We start from the raw sequence: 15,075 nt of genomic DNA, 5'->3' as shown, positions 1-15,075 counted from the left end.
AACAAGGCATCTAATCTCTGAAATATCTGAATATCTTTAATTGTGTTTAGTGTTGAAATTTTACATGATACTGTACATTAGTATTTTGTTCGGAAGATTAGTTGGTGACACTGAATGTGTTTGGATGGCTCCACTGGGCCCCTCAAAGGCTGAGATTATAAACCGGACTGATTATACACCTATTTCTGCACCACTCTGGCTCTGGTAATGATCATGAAGATTGAACAGGGGTACAGTCTCTGTATCCTCAGGAGCATTTCCGAAGCCACTGCCAGAATCAGCAGCCTCTCACTCCGGGGAGACTTTGACTGAGCTGGAGTTGGTAATGAATGGCAGGAGGTGGGCAGCACCCCAGTGAGTGTGAGTGACAGGTCATTGGAGCTATGTGGGTGGGGGATAGAAGGTCAGAGAGGGTGAGGTAGAAAGGTGGAATGAGAGAGAGTGAGCAGGGGAAGAGAGGTGCAGTGATGGGCTAAGAGAAGTTGGGTGAGAAAACGGTGGTGTCCAAAGAGAGGCAAGTGGAGGAAGGAAGAGGCAGGGATGTAATAGAAATCAGGGAGCTGAGCAATAGACTGAATGTTTTCTTTGTTTATCTGTGTGTAAGGATAGTGAACCTGTAGGTAATCCTGAGCTCAGTATGTTTGATGCCAAGCCTGGTCTCCAGTCAACAGAAGGGGTAAGGGTCGGCCACTCAGCTTCTGAAGCCCGTCCCACCATTTAATATGATTGTGGCTGAACTGTTCCAGGCCTCATCAACCCCAATTCCCCAATATTTCAAAAACATGTTTACATCCTCTTTAAATAACCCCAGTGATCCCGTCTCCACAGCACTGAGGTAGAGGATTACAAACATTCACCACTTTCTGAAACTCCACCATGGACAGTCCCAAGCCCGACTGAGAAAGGAGGATAGTTGGGTATGGGCTAACAATCCAAGCCCATAAAAACCCATTGCCACAAAACTGCCCACAAAAGCTCCCAAGACCTCATCCCCGGGAGAGGAAGGGTCTTCGCCTAGAAGACATATGAAGTTGTACGGTGAGAGCTGCTAGTCCGTGGAAGCCGCAGGCCAATAAGCCACCAAACTGGCCCGGGACAGAAAACTCTGGCAAGCTGCTGTCGCCCAGCCTAGGCCCCTGTACGGCTGACAGGCTTAACTAACAACCCTCTGAAGAAATCCCTGTGCACCTCAGCTTTAAATGCCCGGCCCCATATTTTGTCCCGTTGTTTAAGACTCTTCCCACTAGTGGAACCTCCTCAAAATTTACCCAGGTTTGCTGCCTAAGTATGTTTGTGTAAGATCTTCGTTTTTCTAAACTTCAAAGACTACAGATTCCAGCTTCTTTAGCCACTAATAATAGATAGGACAGACCTCATCCCAGACATCTGTCTGGTGAAGTAAACAATCTGCTGGGGGAGCTTAACAGGTCAGGTAGCCTCTGTGGGGGGGGGGGCGCGGGGGGAGTTAGCTATGTTCCACACTTAAGGTTGAACTCTTAAGGTTGAAGGACTGATGCAGAGTTTCGACCCAAAGCATTGATGACTCCTTTCCCACCTCGGATGATGCTCAACCCACTGAGTTCCTCCAGCAGGTTGCTGCTCCAGATTTCAGCATCTGCAGTCTCTTGTGCCTCCAATTAGTGTAGTGAATGTCTTTTGGCCTCCCCCCAATTCTTCAGGTGTAGCCTCATTTTGACTCTACAATTGTAGCAACTCCCTATTTTTAAACTGCAACTCCTTATGACAAAGGCCAATGTGTCAATTGGTGCCACACGTCCTCTCCATCCCCGCACCTCCACTAACTTTTTATCATTTATGCACTAGAATGACTTGATCCTTCTATCCTTCATAGTTGCAATTCTTCTCCATTGAGATAATCCACTTTTGTTTCCTTTTGCCAAAGTGTGTGACCTCGCACTTTATACTTTATTGTTGCCAAACAATTGATACTAGAACGTACAATCATCAGAGCGATATTTGATTCTGTGCTTCCCACTCCCTGGATTACAAATATTAAATATTAACAATATTAAAAATTAATAAATATTAAAAATTTAAATTATAAATCATAAATAGAAAATAGAAAAATGGAAAGTAAGGTAGTGCAAAAAAACCGAGAAAAAGGTCCAGGTATTTGGAAGTTGCAGCCCAGATCCGGGTCAGGATCCGTTCAGCAGTCTTATCACAGTTGGAAAGAAGCTGTTCCCAAATCTTTCCTACACAATCAGAACCACTGACATATAATGTGAAGTTTGTTGTTTTCTGACAATAAAAATACTATAAATTACAATAAAAAATAAATAGTGCAAAAGTAAAATGTTAAGGTAGTGTTCATGAGTTCAGAAATCTGATGGCAGAGGGGAAGAAGCTGTTCCTAAAACGTTGAGCACGGGTCTTCAGATGTACAGGGCAATACCCCAGTCCTGCATCGCCAATTGTTAATCTGTCATCGTCTAAGCAAGAGACACCATAGATATCTGCATTACCTGTGTGACAAATGACCAAATTTTTCAAACTGGATGCACAGCCAATCTGAATTTAAGCAATAAACAGTAACATGATCCAATCAAGAAAGATGCAAATCCCATTGTTGCTAAACGAGGGGTGTTTGGAGCTTCCTGTGAAAGGGTGAGACAATTAAAGACAACTGATCTCAAACCAACCAATAGTGTGGAAATAACTAAATCAAAATTTAAATATTGAGAAAAAACTAACTGCCTAATCCAGTTTGCTATGATTATCCAGTTGATTCCTAAACAGAAAACAAAGGCCAGTGCCAAAGGCTTCTTACCAGAAGCAGAGACATGGAGTGCCTGGTCACTTCTCAGGTCCAGTAATTAATACTACGAAAGAGACCCTTAGCTTCTCTGCTAGAAAATACAGATCCCTGTTTAACCCAGCAGCTGGTTAATCACAAACACAAGGTTTTCTTGAACTGGGATCTCCACGTTTTAAAGTATTAAATAGCTTTTGAAAACTGCGGTGCAGGAAGTATGTAAAGAACCAGTGTAGCTGATAACTCTAGCATATGAATTCTTCAACATTTTCCATGGTCCAAACATGAAAACCAAGAAAACAGAAGTGGTTATCAGTCCTACTGAAAGGAGCATCTCAAGATGCCCTTTAAGATAGACTTGGTCTTTGACTTGTGTTTATGATTCCTGCCCATAACATAATGTCATGTCTCTATCAACCCCAAGGCAAAAATGAGCAAGATCTAAACACAAATTCAGCAGATGCTGGAAATCCAGAGTAACACGTGCAAAATGCTGGAGGAACTCAGCAGGTCAGGCAGCATCTATGGAAAGGAATAAATAGTTGACGTTTTGGGCCAAGACCCTTCATCAGGACTGGAGAAGGTCCTTTCCATAGATGCTGCCCGACCTTCTGAGTTCCTCCAGCATTTTGCATATTAGAATGAGCGAGACCTTTCAACTAGATGGACTGTCAGATTATGTACTTTCAATTATATTTGAATTAAATCTCATCTGGTTGGGGTGGTATTAAGATCTCCTCTTAAACTGAAATACTGAGCACCTCTGCTTAGCTACCCATAAGGTGATTTTCTACATTCAGCCTTGTACTTATTCTTTGTGATTTCACCAGTACTTCACAATATTTGAGATGTATTATTTTGCTTTAACAGCAAAAGAAATCTAACCAGGATGAACAGGACATGGATGTTGATAGAAATGTGGATCCCCAGGAATCACAACAGTTATCAAAGGAAGAGCCTCCATCTCTAAAACAGTTTGCAGGTAGGTTTGTGACTGCACCAATGGTAAATGAAGCATACCTTGTAAAATTTATTTTGAAGATGAGATTACTATTATCCTACACCCTGAGAGGATAACAAGAGTTTTGTATGGATGTTTAAACAAAGCTTTTTCTGGGATTGTTCTGGAAATCTTGATTCATTTTTTGTTTCGCTGGAGTGAAACTACTGAAGCTGGTAAATAGCAGAAATTATGTATTGTAGTAGAAAGGGGTGAAGAGATTGAACAAAGGAAGCAGCGGATGGAGAATTGGGAATCTAAAGATGTAGTAAGCAGAAGCTATTTCAGTCAGAAATTACTGTGTTTCAATGAATGTGTCCTAAAGATTTAGGCAATGTGGCATCCTTTTGCCTTTGGGAAAACAGATAATATTGTTTCAGCCATCCGGTATTTACTGATGTTACTTAGTGCTCAGGGTGTGTTTTCCGGTATGAGACTGTTAATTGATTCAGCTTTAAAAGGGGGTCATTACATACTGTGTTGTCATTGGCCACCATCAGTGACCTTCTGCACCACATGTATGACTGGCAAGCTGACAATGAATTCACCAAGAGATTCTGCAGATGCAGCTCGCACACAAAAGACACACAGGTTGGGCAGCATCTGCAGAGGAGAATGAGTGTTGACGTTTTGGGCTGAGACCCTTCATCAGGGGTGGAAAGGAAGGGGGCAGAAGCCAGAATAAGAAGTCGGGCGGAAAAGAAGGAGCAAGGAGGGGAGAGAAATTACCAAAAGTTAGAGAAATTGTTGTTCATGCCATCAGGTTGGAGGCTACACAGAAGGAAAACAAGGTGTAAGTTTTGATGATTTTTTTTCCTAGTACTTTTCAGTAAAAATATCTTTTGAAGAAATACAAAGACAGGGAGCAATACATAATACTTCCCAGTTCTCATTGAAGAGAGCTATGTGTAAATTCCACCCCCCACATTAAATTTCTTCTTTACTTATCTATTGGATGAAATAATTTGTATTTGTAAATGGATGTATACTAATCTGGAATTCTTGCATAATTGTTTCATATAATGTTATCGCTCTGTGTGTCTTTTTGAAATGTAGAATACATGCAGTCTACCGATCTGGATGACTCTCAGGCTGAATCCAAGGATCAGTCAAACCTCCCCTCTCTGGATTACAGTCAAAACTCACTGACTCCAGAACAAGAAGTTATGATTACCCATGCTCTTCCAGAAGGAAATTACAGCACATATGTGCCTCGAGGCTGTGAGAACAAGTGCCACTCTCACTTCCACGACACTATAGGAAACGCTGATGACTCCCATCATCACCATCACCACTACCACCACATTCTGCATCACCACCACCACCAGAACCACCACCCCCACAGTCACGGCCACTACTATTTGCAGGAGAACCTGAAGGATGCAGGAATCGCAACTCTGGCGTGGATGGTGATAATGGGTGATGGGCTTCATAACTTCAGTGATGGTTTGGCCATTGGTGAGACTCGTTTTCATTCAGTAATACAAAACTACTTCCAGTATGATGATTATCATGTGACAGAAACATAGTTGTTCTGGAAAGTTATGGTTGAAGAGAACATTTAGTTCAGGAGGGGAAATTACTCTTCATATATTCTGTGAATGTGAAAGACAACAGCTTGGGAACGGGCAGTCAACCCATGTGTTCATTCTGTATTGACAGAGTTATAAGCATAGTGGTCTATATAGTCATAGAGCAACACAGCACGAATGCAGACTCTTTGGCCAATAATTCCAAGCCAGCCACGGTGCCCTGACAGCTAGTCCTAAACCACCTACTCATGCGCCAGATCTCTGCAGCCTTTCTCCTCAAAGCAACCACACTACTCCCCTTGCCAGTTAATACTGAATCAACTTCTGCCCTTCAAGGCAGTATATTCGTTGCATTTTGAAAGAAGAGGTTTCCTCTCAGTTAAGACATAGAGCTGTGGACCTCAGGGCAGAATTTTAAAATATAAAATAAAATTGGCAGTAAGGATTTATGTACACAGAAGCAGGCCATTCAGCCCAACTCTTGTGTTAATGCTGCTCACAACTTCCTTCCACCCTGCACTTGCGGTATATCCTTATCCTTTCCCTTTCCCTCTGTCCATCAGCAATGAAGCCCCTCAACTACCACCACCCGGTACTGAGTTCCACCCTCCCTACTCAGTTAAAACATCCAAATTGTTCTCTGGATGAAAGTTTGGTCTTTGTAAGTTCAGATTGGTTATTATAGGGCAAGTTCAGAGTGCAGCTCTGGCTGAAAATGATGCTAATGAAATCTCTGCGTTTTACACAAGCAAATTTGGAACTGGATTTCTGGGATCCCTGTTTATCCTTCAGCATCAGAGCATGCCAGGTGTCTCTCTGTTGCCCTTCTCTACTGCATGTTGATGCAGAAACTCCACAGCACAGTGTTGTGTGGGGTGTGGGAGTTGCTGCACTGAATGCCCCTATGGACTCCTGATAGTTAACATCACATCCACGTGAGTAAAACAGTGCAGTTCTCCATGGTGGTGTAGTGGTTAGCATGACGCTATTGCAGCTCGGGGTGCTCTGGAGCGTGGAGTTCAATTCCAGATTGCATTGGGTTTCCCTGGGTGCTTCAGTTTCCTCCCACAGCCCGAAGGCATATGGGGGAGGTTAATTGGTCATTGTAAATTGTCCGTGATTAGGTTAGTGTTAATTGGGGTTGTGGGGTTGCTGGGCCGGTGTGCTTTGAAGGGCCTGCTCCACACTTTATTGCTAAATAAATAAACAGGTATTCCAGCTCTCCCTACTTTCCCACTTTTACAGGTTACATAGCTCAAAAGACATTTAGACAGGTGGATGAATGGCAAAGTTGAGAGGGATTGGGCCAAAGGCAGGCAAAAGGGACCAGCTCAAGTTGGCACCTTGGTCAGCATGACTGAGTGGGGCCGAGGGCCTGCTCTCAAGCTGTGTGATTCTATAACTTTTTCTAGTCTGCCGGTTATGGCACATCAGATGTTCTTCTTGGTACATTCTAATGGTCACTGAAAGGCTTTCTGCTTCTATCACCTGTTGCTCTGTTCAGTCCCTGTTGTTCTTTATTTGAAAAATAGATTTCCTCAACTTTTCCCTAACCCTTCTGCATCCCCAAGTCTTTCGTGCTGTGAAAACCCCTGCCCATCCTAGTTAGATTACTCATGTGGCTTGTACACAGATAGGCATCTCTTGTGATTTGATTCCATTTGACCGTGTCTGTTCGCGAGGAAAAAGATGGCACTGGTTTTTAAAAAGTATGATAATAGCTAAAGGAGTCCAAGGAGCCGGAGAAGTTTATTCAGCCCCAGTTTCAGCTGTGCCCATCAGTAAAGTTACAGCTGATGTTTTATCAACATGTCTCGTTATTCTCACGTACCCTGATTCTTGTAATATCTAAAAACTATAAATGTCTGCCTGTAATATACTCGCATATAGTGTCTATTTACTGAAATGGGAACATCTTCATGGAAGTTGCACTATGTAGAAGCACAGCTCAGGACTCACATTGACTGGTGGGAAGTAAAGGATGAACCTGTGCAATAGATAGACTTTGCATATGTCTGTAATTATTATTCACTGTTTTCTGGTTCCACTTATCAAATGAAAACAACATTCCAGATCTGGGGTTCACATATTTGTTACCCTTTACGGATCCATTTTCTAGGCCATTTCAGAGAGCATTCTACATGCAGCTTTCAGAGCCCCACACAAGCCCAAGCATTGTGTCCCAGCTTTCCCCTACTCCCTCAGGGGACCAGCCTCCACCACAGTCAGTGATACAGTCACTCATTTGTTTCTTCTTCTGAATTATTTAGTCTCCATGTCTGCCACAGGAACGATGGCTGAGTTTTAAATTGCTTAAATTACAGCATATTTACAGAGAATTGATGTCCCTTTGAATACTTCGCCAGCATGTATGAAGGAAGCGCGAGAAAAACCTCTGTTGGAGCGAAGTCTCTTCCATGGATCAATTGTAGTTCAATGGGAGTTTATTTTGGAGTGGTGGTCTAAAAGTTGCTGCTTAAAATTCCTATTGAATAATGACAAATTTATTTTAATTCGAGCATATTCACATTGATGTTATGTTTAGCTCCATCTGTTTAAAGCTAATTTTGTCTTTTGTGACTCCAACATAATCAATGTTTCAATCTTATGTTCAGGAGCGGCTTTTACTGGAGGCTTATCCAGCGGACTGAGTACGTCGGTTGCAGTTTTTTGTCATGAGCTGCCGCACGAACTAGGTAAGTGTTTAAACCAGAACAGTCACACAATAACATACCTGGCTGTGATTGCAAAGGGGAAAATGTACAGTTCTATGCAGAAGCATTCATAGGACTTTAGGACCTTCCAATAGGGAGAGTTTCAAAGTTCAAAGTAAATTTATTACTGAAGTACATAGGTCACCATATATAACCCTGAGATTCATTTTCTTGCAAGCATTCACAGTAAATACAAAAAAACTATAGAATTAATGAAAGAACACCCCCAACCTACGTGCAAAAGACAACAAGCTGCAAATACAAAAAGGAAAATAAGTAAGCAATAAGTATCAAGAACATAAGATAAAGAGTTAGTTTGCTTATCGAACCAGCTTGACAAAGTTTCAAAATATTTATCACCAACATATCATTTGTGGTACTAGAGGAGCCAACAACACACTGAACCATTGTTATACTACCATCAAGGACACGTTCCATGTCATCCTACACTCTTTTTGAAAAGTCTGATCATTTGGCTGTACTCCCTGAGTATAGGCAGAGATTAAAGAGTGCAGCACCAGTAGAGTGGACTAAAAAGGTATAGACAAGGGAGGCAAAGGAGCACTTACAAGATTGCTTTGTATTGGTGGACTGGACAATATTCAGGGATTCATCTTTGAGTCTGAATGAATATGCCGCACTTGTCACTGACTTCATTAAAACCTGTGTGAGTCAGTGTATGCCTACAAGAACATACCGTACAAACCCTAGTCAAAAGCTGTGGACGAACCAGGAGATCATGTAGAGGGCTAGATCTGTGGCATTCAATTCTGGCCACCCAGGAGATACAGGAAGGACAGATATGACTTACGGAGGGTTGTCTCAAGAGCAAAAGAACAATTCTGATTGAGGTGAGGCGGAATTGGATGCAGGTCAACTCTGACAGGCTTTTGCGGGTCATTACTTCCTACAAAGCAAAACACAACATCATGAATGGCAATGATGCTCCACCTCCCAGACGAGTCCAATGCCTTTTATGCTCGCTTAGGAAGGTAGATTAAAACTACAGCATTCGGTGATCCAGTCATATCTGTCTCGGAGGCATGTACGAGCGATATTAAACCTGATTCTGAGTACATGAAAGTGAGTCCATAGGTTGTGGGAACAGTTCAGTGATGGGTGAGTGAAGTTATCCCCTCCAGTTCAAGATCCTGATGGTTGAGGGGTTATAACAGTTCCTGAGCATCGTGGTGTGGGTCCTGAGACTTCTGTTCCTCCCTCCTTCCTGATGGCAGCAGCGAGAGGACAGCATGGCCTGGATGGTGGTGGTCCTTGATGGATGCTCCTTTCCTGCAACAGCTCTCCATGTAGATGTCCTCAGTGATGGGGAAGGCTTTACTTGTGATGGGCTGGGTCGTATCCATTACTTTTTGTAGGCTCTTCCAATGAAGGAAGAGCTACTGATGCTCCCAAGCTCATCTCTGTGGGTTAGAATCTTCAAAAAGCTTCAAGGTTTTTACAGTCAATGAAACAGGATGTAGTTGAGTCACTGATAAGTGAAAAATAAAATCAATCAATCTGTGTACAGCAGGCTTCACAGATTGCAGATCAAGTTCACGTTTATTCTTCAACCATACACATGCATACAGCTAAACAAAACATCTGCTTCTCTGGGAACAAGTGAAAAACAGTACATATAGTCACACACAGCACACATAGTTACAATCCAGTACATACAGTCACAAGACCCTGAGTGACAAAGGCCTGAAGATTTACGGGTTGACATTAGGTGTGAGGTGCACATTTATGTAAGACAGTATAATGTTACTGACACTATAATAATAAAACATGCAGTTGTATAAATGTGAGTCGGCAGCAATGAAAAATGACCAGTGTAGAGTGAGCGTGTGTCTAAGTTGGGGAGCGAGGAGAGGTTGGGGAGCAGGTTGTGAATGCGTGTTGTGTGGCAGCAGCATGTTAAGTCTGGGAAAAGAAGCTGTTACCCAGCCTAACAGTTGTGGTTCTTAAAAGACTGGCCAAAGGAAGTCACTGAGCCAGGTGGGATTTGGACTTACAATCTTCTTATCCATATTCAGACACGTTATCCATTGTTCCACTTGCCCAATCTGGAGCAACACACAAAGGCACTGGAGAAATTCAGCGAGTCAGGCAGCACCTGTGGAGGGAAATGAAGAGTCGATGTTTTGGGTTATGACCATTTATCAGCACTGGTCATCTCCCCATTCCTGGTGAGGTGTCTCAACCTAAAACATCAACTGTTCGTTTCCCACCATAGATGTTTCAGTGAGGCTGGAATAAATATTCTTCCGGGACACAGTGAACTCCGTGTTCCTCTTCAGATAGTCTTGTGGAATCTTATTAAGTGGAATCTTATTAAACCAAGGCCACAGATGACACAACCTGAAGGGATGCACTGAGAGTGGCGTCCAGGATTTTGTAGTCCACAGCTTTCTGACTTGGGCAAATTATTTTCTTCACTTATTAAAAGGTGAATCGATTGTCTAAAAGCAATACATTGCACATTGAGGTGGTGTTACACAGTGTAAGACAACAAGGCCTAGAAAACACATGGGTTTGAACAATGAGTCCAAAATGTCTTGCACTATTTTTGCTGTAGGTTGTCTTGTCTCGGTTCGCCCTGATCATCTGCACTGACCTGTGGGCTGTTCCCAGGGCACGCACCAAGACAAATTCAAGTGCTGCCAGAGGTTCACCAACTCTTGGGCTGCCTGGAACTTGTTGGTCTTCCAGAACAATAAGATAACTGTCAGGGAATGCAGCCAAAGCAAAGGCTGTGTGAGGCAGGACCACAGTCTCAGGTGCTTCAGTTACTAGACATCAAGTGGACTAAGTCCATGGTAGGTGTCCCTCAAACGCAAAGTTTATATTGTCACAGAAGTCCACATGAGCAGCGGTGGTGCTCTGTACACAGAGTGTGCTCAGCTTGGTGTATAGAACAAATAACACTGACTGTATGGATTGAGCTACACTACAAATGTACAGATAACCTTGCACTGTATTTTTGTAATTTGGTATTTCTTGTGTATATATATATTTTTTTAATGAAAAAGATATATTTTGAAATTTTAAATAAGTCTTTGCATGCAGGAAATTTTGCTGTGCTGCTGAAGGCTGGAATGACCATCAAGCAAGCTATTCTGTATAATGTCCTGTCTGCTTTGTTGGGATACCTGGGCATGATAACAGGCACAGCCATTGGACATTACGCTGAGAATGTCTCCACGTGGATTTTTGCGATTACTGCTGGTTTGTTCTTGTACGTGGCTCTGGTCGATATGGTACGTATATATTATAGGGATTTATTTTCAAATGCACTCCAAGGAATTACATATTCATATATATTCATACCACTATAACTTATTCATAGAAAATCATCCCAGAATGGCTTAGTTAATGTTAACATCCTCTTCTAATAAGATGCAAGTGTAGTGATGTCTAACAGATCTGTTCTGTGGCAGATAGCTGATTTAAGTCTGTGTGCAAATATTTACCAAGTACATGCAATACCATTAATATGCAAGTACAGCCAATAATTAGGCAAATTGCATGATGCTCACTACAGCTGAAGGGGAAAATTCAGCTGCAGTAGAACACAAGGAATGTTACATATATTTCAGGGTTTTGCTTCAAGGAGAGCTATACTGACACTGGAGACAGTCCCAGAAATATTAACCTAGTTTTGGCCTTTACTGGTGCAGTTCTCCCTTAGTACTGGATTATCAGCATAGATTCCTATGGTCATGTGCCTGGAGGAGACTTGAATCAACTACTTTCTAACTCAAGATTACTGAGTTTATCTCCTGTATCTTATCACACTTCCATTTGAAATCCACATCCCTTGTTCCTTTATTTCTCCCAAAAAAGATAATTTGTTTGCATACTTTATCCTTTACAAACCTCTATAGATTGTCCTTAATTAGCTTGACTATTTTCAGTTAAGCATTAATTCTGTGTGTTGTGAGGTTTCACTGCTTATAGTGGTCTGGTTAGTCTACAGTTTAACCTCCAGCTGTTCTGGACTAATACTCCTGTCAAATTATATCTGAAAGATTGTGATCAAAACTTCTGCTAGCTTCTTGCAAGCTCTGCTCAGTAGTCCAGGGTGTTTAGGTACTAGGATTGTGTGCCTGTTCCTCCTTTGAAGTTATCAGTGACCATGCAGGTAGTCTGAGCTTTGTTCAACCCAGATTGTTGCAGCTAGAGGGAGGGGCAGAGAGAACGCATGCAGAATTGCTCCATTCTTACCCTGCAAAAGATGCCTGCATGGCCCCCTCCCCACCAGCCAGAAAATCCACCCCCTTCCATCCACCGGTCTCCCAAATGCTTATCCATAGGTACAATGTATCTAGAAATTGGGCATTCATAATCGGGGCAAGACTGCATTATCTGGGAAGAATATCAACCCTTCATCGGGGCCAGCTTGCCCCACTGCTTTGCTCTCCAGAATTATAAAATTGACACATTCTACCTGTCATCTCATTTTACAGGTTCCTGAAATGCTTCATAGTGACGCTGGTGACCATGACTACAGTCACGGAACGTACTTTCTGCTGCAGAATGCAGGAATACTCCTGGGATTTGGCATCATGCTCCTTATTGCTGTATTTGAGCATAAAATCTTGTCTATTGTAAGACTGTAACAGTTGTTTCTTAACCGGTATTCATAATTACTGGTTTGAAACTTATTTATTGGTCACGTATGTTATTGTGTGATTAGTAATATGATGATGGTGAACAATAAACTCTGCCCCAATCTATCCCCCAGTCTGCACCACTCTCTTCTCCAGGCCTAAGCCACCCAGCTCATGACTTGTCCTCCAGTTCTACTTGCATCACTACATGTTCTTGTGTTAACATGGAGGCCAAGCTGAGAACAGAATCTTGGAGGAAGTAGGCATCCTAACTTGGAGCTCTGAAAGGGGTGGGGCTATCTTCTGCCAACCCACTGAAGTCAGTGGAGTCAGACTTCAACTTTTCACCACGACCAAAAGATAGTTTCTCCCCGCTACTCACAGTCACAGTCGGCTGAGAGACTCTCCACATTCTGCATTTCTAACAGCCTTTTGCCCTCGCTTGAAAGCTCTTAACCCAAACTTTCTGTCCTTTCCCCTCCATAGATGCTGCCAACTCACTGAGTTGCTCCAGCATTTTGTGTTGTTTCAGCCTTTCATCCCTTATGTAGGGATTAATCTTTGGCTGGATCACTTTGCCTTATGCAATCCACGTTTTAAATTTAAGGCAACCAATTAGATATGAATTCCTGAATGTATGAGATACAAACCAGATTTAGTTAATAGCTATGTTAAATGATCATTTGACTGGACAAAGGTTTTGAGACAGACAGGAAGGAAGCTGAATGTCTAATAAGTAGAAAAGGGAGATAAAGCTGAGCAGTGAAAATGTTACAGAAACAGTTTTATTTTCAATGCAGCCCCACAGGCCTTCAACTTGTCATTTCAACTAGTTTTTGTCAGCTACTAAGGTGACAGAATATTTATTTATTTATTTGATTATAACAGTCTGGATAACACTCACACATTCCACAAGCTGCCTTTATCCAAAAGAGAAATAGTTGACCAAAGCCTGCAGGATTTGTGTTGAAGTTATTGTTACAAGATGCATTGCATGTACAAATGTTACACGGTGGATATCCAATATATATTGATGCTTTTTCAGCTGTTGTTTAAAACAATTGCATTGCAGTCTCTGAGTGGGGTTGTTTAGTATGTGTGTATTTAGTAATAAGGTTGTAGATTGTTTTATTCAATTGATGCTGTTACTCTAGATTGATAATGTCCCAGATTGTAGATTTAAGTTCTTTAGCGTATTCTCAGTGTTTTGAACTGTTACAAAAGAGACTGGCCCTGCAGTACCTTTCACCGACTGGGGGCATCCCAAAGCACTTTACAACCAATGAAGTACTTTTGAAATAACACAGAGAGATTACACAATTAGTAATCTGACTGTGACCAGTCCATGAATGCTGTTATTTTTACAAGGCATTCATAGATGGAAGTGTGGCACTGTAGCCATTGTGCTGCTGCTGTTATAACTGGATCCTATGGCCTTAAAAACGGCATTGTTTAAAATAATGTTCTGAAAAACAAAGTCCACATGTTAATTATTGCAAATATTTCTTTGTCATATTTATAATCTGTATGCAATGAGATTTACAGTAGTGTGATATTCCATTTTTGTGTATGTTACAGGCAGCTGTCACTGAGAAAATGTAACTAAACTATGATAAATTTTCATGTAGTCTGTGACTTGAAAACAAAATTTGAGATGAAATTTAAAGCATGGGGTACTGTCAGAAATAGCACCGTTGTGGTTTTACATTGAAATCTTGCTCTCAAGTTTTCCTGTAGGTTGTAGATTGACACAAGAAGACTGGGATTTTGTTTACTATTTGTGTGTTTAATAAAGTTGTAGACAGCTGTATTTAGTAAATCTTGTAACTTTTGACCAATAAAGTTCTAGACGTCAGCTATTACAAAATGGATTCACTGTACGGCATCCATGGGAAGATCAAATGAACATAGACAACACATTTGTGAAGTAGCACTGTTCAGGAGGTGCCAATGACCATCTTGATGCAGGGTCTCCACCAGAAATTTCAACCATCTCTGCCCTACAGGTGCTGCTAGACCCACTGTGTTACAGAGTTTTATAGGCAGATACATGGGTCTTTTGGCTCAATCACAAATGAGAAAATCTGGAGATGCTGGAAATCCAAGCAACACACAATGGTGGAGGAATTCAGCAGGCCAAGCAGCATCTATGGAATAGAGTAAACAGTTGACGTTTCGTGCTGAGATTCTACATCACTAATTCCCATAGATGTGTGCTCGACTGACTTCCTCCAGCATTTTGTTTGTGTTCCTTTGACTTAGCTTGTCTATGTCGACCAAGGTGTCTGCCTCCAGAGTAACATCTAAACTACTGGAGGAAGTCAGCACGTCAGGTAGCATCTATGGACAGGAATAAAGTCTCGGCCCAAAACGCCAACTGCTTATTTCTTCCTATAGGTGCTGCCCGACAGCTGAGTTCCTCCAGCATTTTGTATGAGCC

General features: G+C 41.9%; 1 protein-coding gene across 4 annotated transcripts in view; it reads left to right on the top strand.

Annotated features, from left to right (window-relative positions):
- Positions 1–14,256, top strand: part of LOC134350866 (zinc transporter ZIP6-like) — a 32,913-nt gene extending 18,657 nt beyond the window's left edge. For all 4 annotated transcript variants that reach the window (XM_063056668.1, XM_063056662.1, XM_063056655.1 and 1 more), the window contains exons 6-10: positions 3,647–3,758; positions 4,833–5,234; positions 7,924–8,004; positions 11,092–11,282; positions 12,492–14,256. In XM_063056668.1, coding sequence (XP_062912738.1) covers positions 3,647–3,758; positions 4,833–5,234; positions 7,924–8,004; positions 11,092–11,282; positions 12,492–12,644 — 939 coding nt within the window. In that variant the 3' untranslated portion in view covers positions 12,645–14,256. The remainder of the gene's footprint in view (positions 1–3,646; positions 3,759–4,832; positions 5,235–7,923; positions 8,005–11,091; positions 11,283–12,491) is intronic.
- The last annotated feature ends 819 nt before the right edge of the window (positions 14,257–15,075 follow it).

Source organism: Mobula hypostoma, chromosome 1, assembly GCF_963921235.1.
Source record: "Mobula hypostoma chromosome 1, sMobHyp1.1, whole genome shotgun sequence".
Taxonomy (NCBI): Eukaryota; Metazoa; Chordata; class Chondrichthyes; order Myliobatiformes; family Myliobatidae; genus Mobula; species Mobula hypostoma.
Note: the sequence above shows the minus strand (reverse complement) of the source record. Positions and strands in the feature narration are given on the sequence as shown.